Source organism: Pseudophryne corroboree, chromosome 6 (genome assembly GCF_028390025.1).
Source record: "Pseudophryne corroboree isolate aPseCor3 chromosome 6, aPseCor3.hap2, whole genome shotgun sequence".
Classification (NCBI taxonomy): domain Eukaryota; kingdom Metazoa; phylum Chordata; class Amphibia; order Anura; family Myobatrachidae; genus Pseudophryne; species Pseudophryne corroboree.
The window spans coordinates 301,367,426-301,384,786 of record NC_086449.1 but is presented as its reverse complement, the minus strand read 5'-3'; the positions used below and the strand labels follow the sequence as shown (position 1 = coordinate 301,384,786).

General features: G+C 45.4%; 1 protein-coding gene across 5 annotated transcripts in view; it reads right to left on the bottom strand.

Annotated features, from left to right (window-relative positions):
* Positions 1-17,361, bottom strand: part of RNF111 (ring finger protein 111) — a 186,248-nt gene that overhangs the window by 15,448 nt on the left and 153,439 nt on the right. For all 5 annotated transcript variants that reach the window (XM_063926182.1, XM_063926180.1, XM_063926183.1 and 2 more), the window contains exons 6-10: positions 10,913-11,232; positions 10,035-10,284; positions 2,187-2,538; positions 1,975-2,100; positions 14-140 (exon numbers count right to left, since the gene is read on the bottom strand). In XM_063926182.1, coding sequence (XP_063782252.1) covers positions 14-140; positions 1,975-2,100; positions 2,187-2,538; positions 10,035-10,284; positions 10,913-11,232 — 1,175 coding nt within the window. The remainder of the gene's footprint in view (positions 1-13; positions 141-1,974; positions 2,101-2,186; positions 2,539-10,034; positions 10,285-10,912; positions 11,233-17,361) is intronic.

Here is a 17,361-nt window from a genome sequence, read left to right as displayed (position 1 = left end):
GAATGGATCTTACCATTAAGGGAAGAGCCCCAATCTGCAAGTGGTGTAGCCTAGGAGGTGGATGGTAGTGAGCTAAATGGGGATGTAAAGGACCTGTTTGGTAGGGGGCTGCAGTCACTCCAGTTTCAATTGCTATCTCCCTGCAAGATTTAAAAGAAAATTGCATTTTTTTTATATATTTATTAAGTAACAGAGACAGGCATGGGGATAAAGATATGCAGGTAAGATTTTTGTTTACAAACATTTTATTCAAATTAACTCTTAAGTTAGTGTAACACTATGATTTGATATTCAGCATGTTCTCTATACGAACAAAGTTTTATTAGCATTCCTTAAACCAGTGTGCTCTGTGAAAGGCACCAAAGACTCAGCACTGATCTCCCATCTCCAAACTGGCATGTGTCCGGCAGGTTATTACTGTGAATAGGATGTTCACGGCAAAGTGGAAACAAACAATACTACTATGAGTTTCAAACAGGTCCATGTATGAATTAGAGGAGAGCAGCAATGCAACCAGTCAGCTGGTAACTAATCTTAGGAGTAATTTCTATAAGAGTCAATAATGATTTTCCTGGCAACTGAAATGACCCTACTGACTGCTAGATTTGATGGACTTTTGAATCTGGTGCATTTTTATTCTATACACGCATTGCCCCTTACGTGTCACAATATTTGCATGAGTTATACATTCGCTAGAACAGTGGTTCTCAGGGCCTAATTTAGATCTAATCACTCCTCTGCGTTTTTGCAGAGGTCTGCGATCAGATAGCTGCCGCCCATGGAGAGTGAAAACCCGTCCTGTGCAAGTATGAGAATGCATGCTAACCTCATGCAAAAACTTCGCCAGACAGAGGACATCTGCAAATCCGTTCGCAACTCACCATCGAATGTTTTTTTCCAGTCTGTGCATAGTCCAGGACTTACTCCTACAGTAAGATAGAATCAGGCTGTTCGGGGGCCAGAGCTGACGTCACATACCCCCCCAGAAAACGGCCAGTTACCACCCATAAACGTCCGCTTCCTGTCAATTACCTTGCGTACAACTAGTGATCAAAATTGTTGCACTATTCTGTCGCCGTTTGGGCTTGCGGTGCATATGCATGCGCAGTCATTCGATAATCAGCTGCTGTGCGATTTTGCACAACAGTGATCAGGTCTGAATTAGGCCCTCAACCTCATCCCTCAAGTACCCCCAACAGGAATTCTTGTCTCTAGCAGCAGGTGTGAAAATAACTGGCCCAGTAAAATATATCAACTCACCTGTGCATGAATAAAGTTATCCACAAAACATGGCCTGTTGGTACCTTAGGGCTGACGTTGGGAACTACTGCACTAGAATAATGTAAGAGTGCTGGGACCAAAGCATTAGAGCAAACGTTCTCAACTCCTGTCCTCAACTACAACCAACAGGTCATGTTTTGCAGATTTCTTTTATAAGCAGGTAAATGAATCTACTTGCTGGGCCAGTAACTATCCCACCTACTTCCACATACAGAAAACCTCAAAACATGACCTGTTGAGAAAACCTGAGGGTTGAGGTTGAGAACCACTAGTGAAAACTTTACAAAATGGCTGCACATGTGTTTTGATTTTTTAGTTTAGTTTTTTTTTTTTATGTTCAACTTTATTTTTTCTAACCCTCTATTACAGTTAGGAAATTGTGCATAAAATGGATAATCATTAGTCTTTTATCAAACCTTGAATATGTTAAACTCATTTGATACCAACTTTTACAAGTCCAAATGCAAAGATTATTAATAATAATAATAATAATAATAATAATAATCTAATTCCATGAGAGAAACTTTTTGAGGAACTATAATTAGGTTATTTTGCGTATTTGTCTTTATATACTGTATATAAAATCCACTTCTAAATTTTGGATCAGTAGGCTACCAAAATATGCTCCATAACTTTTCGTTAATACTACTATAGCTAATTTTAAATTCTAATGTATGGATTCTGAATTCTTACCAAGCTGAGCGATCAGGAGCCTGCCTGGGATGTGAGGACATTGTCTGTGGTACATGAATATGGTGACCATGGCCATAGTTTGGATGCATTCTGTGCGGATGTGGTGGTGGGCGCTCATGAGCACGTCTGGAAAAGACAATATGAAATAAGTTTCTTTTGGCAGCAGAGTAGGGGAACATAGTGCTGGTGGACAGACGTGGGGGAATACGTACGTCGGATGCTGCATCAGACGCCGTCTCTGAACTTCCATCCTTTGAATAACTTCATGAGGGTGCAACCTCTGTGTAGCAGGTGCTGTTGCAGAAATATGATGGGACATGGACTGGTGGGAGGTGGAGAGATGCTGAGGAAGAGGAGCAGCAGCACTTGTGAAATGGTGAGATGGAGGTGGTGGAGGCACAGGATGCGTAGAAGAAAGGCTTGGGAGAGATGGGTGAAAAGGGGGTACTGGATGGGCAATGACATAGTCCATCTGAGGAGGTGGTGGTGGTTGTGGTGGGGGATTTGCATGTGAATGAGGGCAGCCTGATGGCTGGTGGTGGAGAGGCCTTGTAAGTGAAGCATCTACAAAGAAAACAAAATAAGAAAACTAATGACATGTGGCAAGGCCAGCAGCATACAGATAATTCATTACAATTAGCACACAAACAACTTGTATGTATGCAAAATCATGGGAGGCAAACAGGCAAAGATCTACTGTAACTCAGTGCCACTCAATTCATACACATACAATATGCTTTGAAAAAATATTAACATATGAACCATCCTCAATTCGGCTACAGGTTTTACGAGCAACATTCAACATAAAAAATTGTGTCTGCCCTAAATATTTTTTTTTATAAGGTTCGCAAAACCATTTTTATCATAATAAAACATTTTTAAACGTGTGAGTGCTGCTCCACAGACTTCTATGTACTTTCATCTGTAAGCAACGTGGCATCAATAGTACTGTGCAAAGCAGTGATGTATGTTTTATAAGCTATGGGAGGACTTTGTTTCTTGAACTAGGATACAAATTGAATAAATCTTTTTTATCCATGTTGGTCATCATTTTACTCCAGTGTAAACCAGCGCAAACGCAGTCCTCACAAACATGCTTCTCTTACACTTAACTGGATACATTGTGCTGTTTGTGACAACAAAATGATTGTTCAGTCTGATGCGGTCAATTCTTATCACCAGCTAGGCCAATGTGCAAAGAAATAAAGCAATACTGCATGATTTCTAATCCGAGGAAACACGTTTCCCTTTGCAACCCGTTCATTCATCTTAGTACCAAATAACCAGAGCAAACGAATCTGCCCCCAAATGTTGCATGGTCAGACTGTCCGAACACCCACCAGGTCAACAGTTGGAACAATCAAACCTACGGTGATTTCTGGCCATGTTAAAACACTGAACAACCTAAACCAAGCACAGCAGAAACTCAATTTCTAGATTAGATATTATGTTTTAATGAAGCTGCTTATTTTAGTACTCTTCATATCCAAGTGAGTTTTGCCTTCATTACCTAATGCATTCCCCCTATGGCAAACTATAATAGTAATGCTGGGTACACAGTCGAATGATCATTCGTTCATTGACGACCGATATATCGGTAGCAGATCTATAGGTGTGTACACAGATACGTCTGAACAACGACCAGAGACATCTCAGATCGACCTTGCAGCACAGCCGATACATTTGAAATACAGATTGATGCATCTGCATGTGTGTTTGGGTGGCCCGCTGACCTCCCGTACGCTGGCTGCAGGGACAACTGACATCACAGCTGGAAAGTCACATTTAAATGCCCGCCCAGTTGTGATGTCAGTACCGACAACGCAAAATGACTTTGCCAACCTAGCATTATGCATACTCTCTATGTTTTTACTTTTTTTTCTGCATGCTGTAATACTAAAATGTTTGTACCATGCACTTTGTCTTTGATTTCTGTAAAGCTATATAAATAAAATAATAAGAATTTACTCACCGGTAATTCTATTTCTCGTAGTCCGTAGTGGATGCTGGGGACTCCGTAAGGACCATGGGGAATAGACGGCTCCGCAGGAGACTGGGCACATCTAAAGAAAGATTTAGGACTATCTGGTGTGCACTGGCTCCTCCCCCTATGACCCTCCTCCAAGCCTCAGTTAGGACACTGTGCACGGAAGAGCTGACACAATAAGGAAGGATTTTGAATCCCGGGTAAGACTCATACCAGCCACACCAATCACACCGTATAACTCGTGATAGGAACCCCGGTTAACTGTATGATAACAACGGAGCCTCTGAACAGATGGCTCGCAATAACAACCCGATTTGTGTAACAATAACTATTTACAAGTATTGCAGACAATCCGCACTTGGGATGGGCGCCCAGCATCCACTACGGACTACGAGAAATAGAATTACCGGTGAGTAAATTCTTATTTTCTCTGACGTCCTAGTGGATGCTGGGGACTCCGTAAGGACCATGGGGATTATACCAAAGCTCCCAAACGGGCGGGAGAGTGCGGATGACTCTGCAACACCGAATGAGAGAACTCCAGGTCCTCCTCAGCCAGGGTATCAAACTTGTAGAATTTTGCAAACGAGTTTGCCCCTGACCATGTAGCAGCTCGGCAAAGTTGTAAAGCCGAGACCCCTCGGGCAGCCGCCCAAGATGAGCCCACCTTCCTAGTGGAATGGGCTTTTACAGATTTAGGCTGCGGTAGTCCCACCGCAGAATGCGCCAGCTGAATAGTGCTACAAATCCAGCGCGCGATAGTCTGCTTAGAAGCAGGAGCACCCAGTTTGTTGGGTGCATACAGGATAAACAGCGAGTCAGTTTTCCTGACTCCAGCCGTCCTGGAAACATAAATTTTCAGGGCCCTGACTACGTCCAGTAACTTGGAATCCTCCAAGTTCCTAGTAGCCGCAGGCACCACAATAGGCTGGTTCAAGTGAAACGCTGATACCACCTTCGGGAGAAACTGAGGACGAGTCCTCAACTCTGCCCTATCCATATGGAAAATCAGATAAGGGCTTTTATATGACAAAGCCGCCAAATCTGACACACGCCTGGCCGAAGCCAGGGCCAACAGCATGACCACTTTCCACGAGAGATATTTCAAATCCACAGTCTTAAGTGGTTCAAACCAATGTGATTTCTGGAACTCCAAAACCACATTGAGATCCCAAGGTGCCACTGGGGGCACAAAAGGAGGCTGAATATGCAGAACTCCTTTGACAAAAGTCTGAACTTCAGGCAGTGAAGCCAGTTCTTTCTGGAAGAAAATCGACAGGGCCGAAATCTGGACCTTAATGGACCCCAATCTGAGGCCCAACGTCACCCCTGCTTGCAGGAAATGCAGGAATCGACCCAGTTGAAATTCCTCCGTTGGGGCCTTCCTGGCCTCACACCAAGCAACATATTTCCGCCAAATGCGGTGATAATGTTTTGCGGTGACATCCTTCCTGGCTTTGATCAGGGTAGGGATGACTTCCTCCGGAATGCCCTTTTCCTTCAGGATCCGGTGTTCAACCGCCATGCCGTCAAACACAGCCGCGGTAAGTCTTGGAACAGACAGGGCCCCTGCTGCAGCAGGTCTGGTCTGAGCGGCAGAGGCCAAGGGTCCTCTGAAAGCATCTCTTGAAGTTCCGGGTACAAAGCTCTTCTTGGCCAGTCCGGAACCACGAGTATAGTTTTCACTCCTCGCCTTCGTATTATTCTCAGTACCTTGGGAATGAGAGGCAGAGGAGGAAACACATAAACCGACTGGTACACCCACGGTGTTACTAGAGCATCCACAGCAATCGCCTGAGGGTCCCTTGACCTGGCGCAATATCTTTTTAGCTTTTTGTTGAGGCGGGACGCCATCATGTCCACCTGTGGTCTTTCCCAACGGTTTACCAGCATTTGGAAGACTTCTGGATGAAGTTCCCATTCTCCCGAGTGGAGGTCGTGCCTGCTGAGGAAGTCTGCTTCCCAGTTGTCCACTCCCGGAATGAACACTGCTGTCAGTGCTAACACATGATTTTCCGCTCATCGGAGAATCCTTGTGGCTTCTGCCATTGCCCTCCTGCTACTTGTGCCGCCCTGTCTGTTTACATGGGCGACCGCCGTGATGTTGTCTGATTGGATCAGTACCGGTTGGTTCTGAAGCAGGGGCCTTGCTTGGCTTAGGGCATTTTAAATGGCCCTTAGCTCCAGAATATTTATGTGAAGCGAAATCTCCCGATTTGACCACAGTCCTTGGAAATTTCTTCCCTGTGTGACTGCACCCCAGCCCCGAAGGCTGGCATCCGTGGTCACCAGGACCCAGTCCTGTATTCCGAATCTGCGGCCCTCTAGTAGATGAGCCCTCTGCAGCCACCACAGCAGCGACACCCTGGTCCTTGCCGACAGGGTTATCCGCTGTTGCATCTGGAGATGGGACCCGGACCATTTGTCCAACAGGTCCCACTGGAAAGTCCTTGGGTGGAACCTTCCAAATGGAATTGCTTCGTACGAAGCTACCATTTTTCCCAGGACTCGTGTGCATTGATGTACCGACACCTGTCCCGGTTTTAGGAGGTCTCTGCCTAGAGATGACAACTCCTCGGCTTTTTCCACTGGAAGAAACACTTTTTTCTGGTCTGCGTCCAGAATCATTCCCAGGAACAGAAGACGTGTCGTCGGGACCAGCTGTGACTTTGGAATATTGAGAATCCAGCCGTGCTGTTGTAGCACTTCCCGAGAAAGTGCTACCCCCACTACCAACTGTTCCTTGGACCTCGCCTTTATCAGGAGATCGTCCAAGTACGGGATAATTAAAACTCCCTTCTTGCGAAGGAGTATCATCATTTCGGCCATTACCTTGGTAAAGACCCTCGGTGCCGTGGATAACCCAAACGGCAGCGTCTGGAACTGATAGTGACAGTCCTGTACCACAAATCTGAGGTACTCCTGGTGAGGAGGGTAAATGGGGACATGCAGGTAGGCATCCTTGATGTCCAGAGAGACCATGTAATCCCCCTCGTCCAGGCTCGCAATAACCGCCCTGAGAGATTCCATCTTGAACTTAAACTTTCTGATATACGTGTTCAAGGATTTTAAATTTAAGATGGGTCTCACCGAACCGTCCGGTTTCGGTACCACAAACATTGTGGAATAGTAACCCTTTCCTTGCTGAAGGAGGGGTACCTTGACAATCACTTGCTGTGAATACAGTTTTTGGATAGCCACCAACACTGCCTCCCTGGCAGAGGGAGTTGCTGGTAAGGCAGATTTTAGAAAACGGCGGGGGGGGGTGACACGGGGGGGGGGGGACGTCTTGAATTCCAGCCTGTACCCCTGAGATACTACTTGAAGGATCCAGGGATCCACCTGTGAGAGAGCCCACTGTGTGCTGAAATTTCTGAGACGGGCCCCCACCGTACCCGGGTCCGCCTGTGAAGCCCCAGCGTCATGCTGTGGACTTACCGGACGCGGGGGAGGACTTTTGCTCTTGGGAACTGGCTGTATGCTGCAGCTTTTTCCCTCTACCTTTGCCTCTCGGCAGAAAGGATGCGCCTCGAGCCCTCTTGTGTTTATGGGGCCGAAAGGACTGTACTTGATAATACGGTGCTTTCTTTTGCTGTGGGGTAGCCTTTTATATGCTCTACTGTCAGCAAAATATTGTCCCTATCCAGGGTATCAATATTATCCGACAGGGAATCTGACCACGCAGCAGCAGCACTGCACATCCATGCTGATGCAATCGTTGGTCGCAATATAATGCCCGTGTGTGTATATATAGCTTTTAGGGTAGCCTCCTGCTTTCTATCAGCAGGATCCTTTAGGGCGGCCGTATCCTGAGACGGTAGTGCCACCTGTTTTGATAAACGTGTAAGCGCTTTATCTACCCTAGGGGATGTTTCCCAACGTGACCTATCCTCTGGCGGGAAAGGGTACGCTGCCAATAACCGTTTAGAAATTATCAATTTCTTATCGGGGGAAGTCCAGGCTTCCTCACACACCTCATTTAATTCCTCAGATGCAGGAAAAACTACTGGTAGTTTTTTCTCACCGAACATAATACCCTTTTTTGTGGTACCTGGGGTACTATCAGAAATGTGTAATACATTTTTCATTGCCTCAATCATGTAACGGGTGGACCTATTGGAGGGTACACTAGTCTCATCGTCGTCGACACTGGAGTCGGTATCCGTGTCGACATCTGTGTCTGCCATCTGAGGTAGCGGGCGTTTTAAAGCCCCTGATGACATTTGAGACGCTGGAACAGTCACAAGCTGAGTAGCCGGCTGTCCTATGTCGTCAAACCTTTTATGTAAGGAGCTGACACTGTCATGTAATTCCTTCCATAAGTCCATCCACACAGGTGTCGACCCCTCAGGGGGTGACAACACATTTACAGGCATTTGCTCTGCCTCCACATCATTTTCCTCATCATACATGTCGACACAGCGGTACCGACACACAGCACACACACAGGGAATGCTCTGACAGAGGACAGGACCCCACAAAGCCCTTTGGGGAGACAGAGGGAGAGTATGCCAGCACACACCAGAGCGCTATATAACAGAGGGATATCACTATACAGAGTGTTTTCCCCTATAGCTGCTTGTATTATATATATATATATATATATATATATATATATACTGCGCCTAAATTTAGTGCCCCCCCTCTCTTTTTTACCCTTTCTGTAGTGCAGGACTGCAGGGGAGAGCCAGGGAGCGATCCTTCCAGCGGAGCTGTGAGGGAAAATGGCGCCAGTGTGCTGAGGGAGATGGCTCCGCCCCTTTTTCGGCGGGCTTTCTCCCGCTTTTTGTGTTATTCTGGCAGGGGTAATTTACACCTATATAGCCTCTGGGGCTATATATGGTGTCATGCCAGCAGGTCTCACTGTAAAATAAAAAACCTAAACTATACTTTCTTTCTAGGAGCTCAGGAGAGCCCCTAGTGTGCATCCAGCTCGGCCGGGCACAGAAATCTAACTGAGGCTTGGAGGAGGGTCATAGGGGGAGGAGCCAGTGCACACCAGATAGTCATAAATCTTTCTTTAGATGTGCCCAGTCTCCTGCGGAGCGGTCTATTCCCCATGGTCCTTACGGAGTCCCCAGCATCCACTAGGACGTCAGAGAAATGACATTATTATTACTACTTACCTGTCCATCAAAATGACAGAATAGTACAATAATAATGCCAGCGCTGATGGCTGTGAGCCCCTGAACAAAGCAACAATTGAACTGCACGCAAAACACTTGAATTCCCCCCATAGAGATTAGGAGCAGCGTTAGCCCTTTATTGTATAGGATTATATAGAGTGGCTGATTGGCAAGTATGTATAGCTTACCTAATCAGCCGCTCAGTCAGCTACAGGTTGAGTATCCCTTATCCAAATATTCCGAAATACGGAATATTCCGAAATACGGACTTTTTTGACTGAGATTGAGATAGTGAAAACTTTGTTTTTTGATGGCTCAGTGTACACAAACTTTGTTTAATACACAAAGTTATTAAAAATATTGTATTAAATGACCTTCAGGCTGTGTGTATAAGGTGTATATGAAACATAAATGAATTGTGTGAATGTACACACACTTTGTTTAATGCACAAAGTTACAAAAAATATTGGTTAAAATGACCTTCAGGCTGTGTGTATAAGGTGTATATGTAACATAAATGCATTCTGTGCTTAGACTTAGGTCCCATCACCATGATATCTCATTATGGTATGCAATTATTCCAAAATACGGAAAAATCTGATATCCAAAATACCTCTGGTCCCTAGCATTTTGGATAAGGGATACTCAACCTGTACTTTGTCTTTTAAATGTGTACCCAGCCTAAGTGCTATAACTCAACTTGACATGGTCTGCTTCTTGAGTATATATGAACTATGCGGACAGCACAATATCATGATCATCTGTAATAATACCTAATACTTATCCAAGCCATAAAGGAGAAAATTCTCCATGTTAAAAGGAAAACTAAGCATATGATAAATGTTAAACAAAGTTATGTTGATTTAATTACAGAAGGTCATTCGAAACTGTACTACAAATATTAGTTCTTGTCACGTGGAACCACTTTATACAGTAGATATACTTACATGGAGAATGCATGTAATGCCGACAAGAGGAAAGAGAAGTCTGTGGAGGTGGCTGTGCCTGAGCTACCAAGCTAGGCCCGAAGCCATCGATAGCTATAGTTTGTGGAGTATTGGCAGTTGACTGATGCCCATAAACAGTAGATCGTGATGAAGAGCCAGGACAGCATGGGTCAAAAGCAGAGGTGCTATGAAATCCAACACTTCCATGGTTTCTTATACCATTATTGCTGAGATCCACAGGCAAGGCTTGCTGTAATGCAAATGATACAGTCATTAGACACAGTTTCTGACTGCTCACATTTATAAAGACACATAAATCATACACGGTAATATAAAATAAAAAGGGAAGCAGTTGTAGACCACCAACAGGCAGAACATTCTGGGGATAACCTTCTACTGATGTTACAAATGTGCTATGTATTTGGGCAGGTAGTCTTATATTCTCTGCACCTTCCCTGTAAGCTAGTCAAATTGGGTCCCGATGAGTCTACGATGTATTACACTCCTGTAATACTCCTTTAATGAATCATACCTGCTAATGTCATGCAGACAAGTAAATGAAGCACTTAGAGAACAAGTTATATGCAGGAATACAATGTAAACGTAGAACATGTCATCTGCATAACTATTAGCTATGTCATGTGATACGAACACACAAGCATTGCTCCACAGAGCATTCCCATATTCTTATCTGACATATCAATTTGTTACACCGCTGAACCGATCCCTAATTACAAGCGAGCATATTAAAGTGAAAACCGATTTCAAGCGTATTGCCAACAAAAATCTCAAGGTAAGCATTTTCCCCTTCATACGCATCACAAATCAGATCTATAAATGCCAAAATATCTGGACATGCATTTTGTGAAGCTCCTCACCGGGTCATGATAGGTGGCAGAAGAGCTGCTTGTCGCTCCGCAAGGTGGTGGCACAGGAGCGCTTCTCTCCACAGGACAGTGAGAGTCCGGGAAAGAAGGAGGAGACAGAGGAACGGCGGGGTGAGAAGTATGATGATGGTGGTGATGGTGATGTGGAAAGTGGTGACTGTGAGCTGGATAACAACTGGAAAGAGGATGTCCTAGGACATGGGGATTCTGTGCAGATCCTCCGCAGGGTGAATGCTCGGGGCAGCAAGATGGTAAGCGTGGCATTGCCGGAGTGCCACAATCTGCAGCGCCCGTAGACCTTCTGCTGTCATCTACAAGATGAATAAAAACAATGTTAATACTGTACAAGTGTCCTGTATCGCATCATTAACCTTAAATGGATAGATCGCAGGATGGTCTTCAAGAACGTGACCTTCTGCTTATGTGTGCTTCTTCAGATCTAGTATTTCCAGACTGCGTATTGGTGTAATGTATTCATAGACTCTGGTTACAGTCAGAATATACAACATTTCTCTTCATCTACCTATCAATTTAACATTAGTCTGATTATGTAAAAAAGAAAAAAAAGTCAAGTGAAATAACTTCCCCTCAAAAAAAGCATCATATGGCCAAGACCCACATAGGGAAGCTTGTATTAGTCTGCAGTACTGCTTAGAAATGAGCAGGTCCCAGACAGACAGATAGCTTTCCCCCCCCCCCTTTAGCTTCTGACAGCTCCTATCCACATAGAATTATGTCTTAGTTACTTGTAACATGTGGTCTCAGATTTGTACAACCTGTGACAGTCAACATTTCATGACTACTGGAGTCGTATTTTTTACTGAAAACTCTAACTTGTAATCATTAGAGGCCTGTGATTATCCTGCGACTAGCCCAGAGGTAGCACTTAATACGGATTTCTGTTCCCACCCTCCAGATGTGCAAACAAAATACACATTAAGTGTTCCTTCGTGGCAAGTTGCAGACCTCTAATTGAATAGCTCCAAGCACTTTGCCAAGGAGCCCGGGAGGGTGCACAGTACAACCTGCGGCTAATTGAGTCTCCCCCACAAATATATTTATCTAGTTGCTATGAAACATGTAAATCTTTATTTGGGCATTACAGGAAAATATCAATTTATTTCCACCTATGGAAAGCTACAAAAACAGGAAAAACTAAAACAACATTTACTAAAAAGTACACACAGACATTTGAAAAAGGTTTTCTGAAACACATACTGAAGTCTTAGATAAGATAAGATGTGTTTCTTTACAAGAGGATAATGGCTATATTACAATAAAGAAGGCTGATAACATCTGCAGAAATCATGGCTGTTATACAGGATTACTAAATCCACTGGATTAATAATTCCTTACTCATTTCCTTTTCATAACAGTGTTTCCACATTTATGGCCCACCCTGTACAATGCTGTAGAATAGCTACATACCTAAATAATATCTACAGATGCGTCATCATACACCCAGCCTTAATACGCCACGCAGCATAAATGTTGGCGAAGTAGTGTAGCGGTTTTTTTCCTACATTTGCATTTTATTTGCACTGCAGACGCAGTGTAATACCATTCAATCTGCACCAGAGATGCTGGGATGCAATTTTAGCCGCACAGGAATTCATTTTAAATATGTACAGTTGCAGAAAAAGAAGAATGGAACATGCTGTGAAAGAAAGTCATAGCCACTGCATTGTAGCACTTCATATGCAAATTCAGACTCATGCATACAGATGTCCAAGTGTTGCATCAAATGAATCCGTGCAGTCTTGGGAAGTGGTTTTGTCCCATCACATTACGACTAAGATTCACATATGACCAAAAAAGATGCTCAACACAAGCAGAGTACCACGGGACCTGGCTTTGTATATTAGTTTCAGAAAGAGGGGCTTAGTCAACCACATAGTGGACACAAAGCCTCAATCTGAAAAAAAGAATAAGGGTGAGATGTACTAAGCACTGGAGAATGATGAAGTGGACAGAGATAAAGCACCAGCCAATCCGCTCCTAACTGCCATGTTACAGGCTGTGTTTGAAAAATGACAATTAGGAGCTGATTGGATGGTAGTTTCTCTACACTTTATCACTCTCCAAGACTTAGTACATCTGCTCCTGTGCATCAAAAACAAAATCCGGCGTTTCAGAAAAAAATATATAAATATTTTTCATAACGGTCAAAAATCACATCCAGCTAGAAACCGTGCCTAAAAAAGCAACAAATTGACACAGCTCTGCACCTAGCCCCATCACTCCCCAGACCACAGCTCTGCACTTAGCCCCATCACTCCCTAGACCACAGCTCTGCACTTAGCCCCATCGCTCCCTAGACCACAGCTCTGCACCTAGCCCTAAACCACAGCTCTGCACCTAGCCCTATCGCACCCCAGACCACAGCTTTGCACCTAGCCCCATCGCTCCCTAAACCAGTTTTGCACCTAGCCCCATCGCACCCCAGACCACAGCTCTGCACTTAGCCCCATCACTCCCCAGACCATAGCTCTGCACCTAGCCCCATTGCTCCCCAGACCACAGCTTTGCACCTAGCCCGATCGCTCCCTAGACCACAGCTCTGCACTTAGCCCCATCGCTCCCCAGACCACAGTTTTGCACCTAGCCCCATCGCTCCCTAGACCACAGCTCTGCACTTAGCCCCATCGCTCCCCAGACCACACCTCTGAACCTAGCCCCATCATTCCCCAGACCACAACTCTGCACCTAGCCCCATCACTCCCTAGACCACAGCTCTGCACCTAGCCCCATCACTCCCTAGACCACAGCTCTGCACCTAGCCCCATCATTCCCCAGACCACAGTTCTGCACCTAACCCCATCGCTCCCCAGACCACAGTTCTGCACCTAGCCCCATCGCTCCCCAGACCACAGCCCTGCACCTACCCCCATCATTTCCTCCTAGACCACATACGTACATACGCACACCCCTAGACACTTTGAGGCGATGAAATATACATGCAAGTCTGGACAATACTTGAGAATGTGAGAACCGTGGCATAAATATCCGCACAGTTGCCTAACCAATAGAACTGCGTATTAATACTTTCTATAGTTCTTCACTCTAACCAGCCATATGTTATGATGTACTATATAAGCCATTTAGGATAAAAGTACTTACTCAAAACAAAATGGAGAGAAAAATGACCATACCTTTTAATTTTAACAAATAGTGGTGTCTTAAATAGGATTTTAATACCTACCGGTAAATCCTTTTCTCGTAGTCCGTAGAGGATACTGGGGTCCATTTAGTACCATGGGGTATAGACGGGTCCACTAGGAGCCATGGGCACTTTAAGAATTTGATAGTGTGGGCTGGCTCCTCCCTCTTTGCCCCTCCTACCAGACTCAGTCTAGGAAACTGTGCCCGAGGAGACGGACATACTTTGAGAGAAGGATAGATAAGGATAGTGAGATTCCGAACCAGCACACACAACAAGAGGAAAGCCAAGCTAACTAAACTTGAAACAGGAACAGCAACGGCTGAACCAACATTACTTAACAAAGTAACATTGCAGGAAGAAAGAAGCACTGGGCAAGCGCCCAGTATCGTCTACGGACTACGAGAAAAGGATATACCGGTAGGTAATTAAAATCCTATTTTCTCTTACACTCTAGAGGATACTGGGATCCATTTAGTACCATGGGGATGTAACAAAGCTCCCAAACCGGGTGGGAGAGTGCTGAGGTTCCTGCAGAACTGATTGACCAAACTGAAGGTTCTCAGAGGCCAAAGTATCGAGCTTGTAGAACTTAGTAACGTGTTCGAACCTGACCATGCAGCTGCTCGGCAGAGCAGTACAGCGGAGACACCCCGGGCAGCTACTCAGGAAGAACCCACCGATCTAGTAGAGTGGGCCTGCACAGATTTTGGACATGGCAAACCTGCCGTGGAATAAGCATGCTGGATAGTAAGCCTGATCCAGCGTATAACAGACTGCTTTGAAGCAGAACACCCAATCTCATTAGGATCATAAAGAACAACAGCGAGTCCATTTTTCTGTGACAAGCTGTTCTCTTCACATACACTTTCAAAGCCCTCACAACATCCAAAGACTTTGAAGTAGCAGAAGTGTCGGTGACAACCAGAACCACAATAGATTGGTTGATGTGAAACGCAGAAACCACTTTAGGAAGAAATTGCTGACGAGTTCCGAGTTCAGCTCTGCCCTCATGGAAAAATAAATAGGGACTTTTATGAGACAAAGCCCCCGGCTTCGACACATGTCTTGCTGAAGCCAAGACCAACAGTGTGACGGTCTTCCACGTAAGATATTTTCCGTCTACCTCCTGTAATGGTTCAAACCAGTACGATTGGAGGGACTGCAGCACCACGTTGAGATCCCAAAGTGCCGTGGGAGGCACAAAGGGAGGTTGGATGTGCAGAACACCTTTCAAGAACGACTGGACCTCAGGGAGAGAAGCCAATTGTTTCTGAAAGAAAATGGACAAGGCCAAAATCTGGACTTTTAAGGAGCACAGACGCAGGCCCACATTCAAACCTGCCTGCAGAAAAAGCAGGAAACTTCCCAGATGAATTCCATCGCAGAATAATTTCTGCTCTCTCACACCAAGAGACGAATTTCTTCCAAATACGATGGTAATGCTCAGACGTTACCCCCTTCCCGGCTTGGATCATAGTCGGGATTGAGCTTCTTGTTGAGCCGAGAGGCCATCCCCATCGACTTGTCAAGCACCTGAACACCTCCGGGTGCAGGTCCTGCCTGCTGAGGAAGTCTGCTTCCCAGTTGTCTACTCCCGGAATATAGACCACTGACAACGCCACAGCGTTTTTCTGCCAGAGGAAATTTCTTGACACCTCTGACATTGCTGCTCTGCTCTTCGTTCCGCCCTGTCTGTTTATGTACGTCACTGCCGTCACATTGTCCGACTGGACCTGAATTGCTCGATCTTGAAGAAGATGGGAGGCCTGCAAAACGGTGTTGCATATGGCCCTGAGTTCCAGAATGTTGACTGGAAGGACGACATCCTGACTTGACCATCTTCCTTGAAACTGCACCCCCTGAGTGACTGCTTCCCAAACTCTGAGGCTTGCGTCTGTGGTTAACAGATTCCAGCTCTGAATTCCGAACAGCCGACGAGGTGAGAAGTCTGTAGCCACCACAGAAGGGAGATCCTGGCTTTCGACAATAGACGGATCCCCTGGTGCATGTGAAGATGCGATCCGGATCATTTGTCAAACACATCTAGCTGGAAGGGTCTTGCGTGAAAACTTCTGTATTGAAGAGCCTCGTAAGAGGCCACCATGTTCCCCAGAAGGCGAATGCACAGATGCACCGATACCCGGGTTGGCTTCAGGATGTCCCGAACCATCAACTGGATGACTAATGCCTTTTCCAACAGAAGGAAAACTTTCTGCGACTCCGTGTCCAGTATCATTCCCAGGAATGGGAACCTCCGTGTTAGCTCCAGGTGAGATATCGGAAGGTTCAGAATCCACCCGTGATCCTGGAGGAGTTTGGTTGAGAGACCAATGCTGTCCAGCAACCTTTCCCTGGACAGTGCTTTTATCAGGAGATCGTCCAGGTACGGAATTATGTTCACTGCCTGTTTGCGAAGTAGAAACATCATCTCTGCCATCACCGTGGTGAACACCCTCGGTGCCGTGGAGAGACCAAAGGGCAGGGCCTGGAACTGGTAGCGACGGTCCTGCAGTGCAAATTTTAAGATCAGCCGTGTCTTTAAGGGAGACTGCACCAGGAACAGGCAATACAATTTTACATGACAGCCTAGAGACTGATGCGTCCACTATCGTGGATTTTCCCATTTTTTCCTATCCTCCAGAGAAAAGGGAAAAGATTAGAGCAACCTTTTAGGGATCTGAAATTTCTTAACAGGATTAACCCACGGTTCTTCAAACAGTGTATTCAATTCCTTTGACACATGAAAAGTGACTGAGGACTTCTTTTTTACATTAAAATAAGATTCCACACATTCCTCTGACACCTTATCAGGAATATGCAGAACATCTCTGATAGCTTCTATAAGAGCCTCTATTCCCTGTGACAGAGCCGCATCCCCCTTCTCTAAGTCTACCTCACTCTCCTCCAAGTCTGACCTTTCAGCGTCAGAGTCAGACCGCAGGATATGGGCCAGAGATCGCTTTTGCGGACAAATGGGAGGGGATTGAGACGCTATTTTGGTGACTGAGTCTCTGCTCATAAACTCATCCACAGTCTGTTTTAAGTATTGCATCTCTTTCTCACTGCGGGACAATTTTGTAGAAAAAGTGGAGTTCATTCCTTTCAGAGAATTAAACCACTCTGGTTCAGCCCCGCTATTCTGTGAACCCTGAGTACCCAGTAGTGAGCACCCTGGTGAAGAGGAACACTCTGCTGTACAAGAAACACACTCTCTGCCTGACATAATGTAAATGTGACAGCACACACACACACAGGAAAAGGTTAAGCACAAGTAACC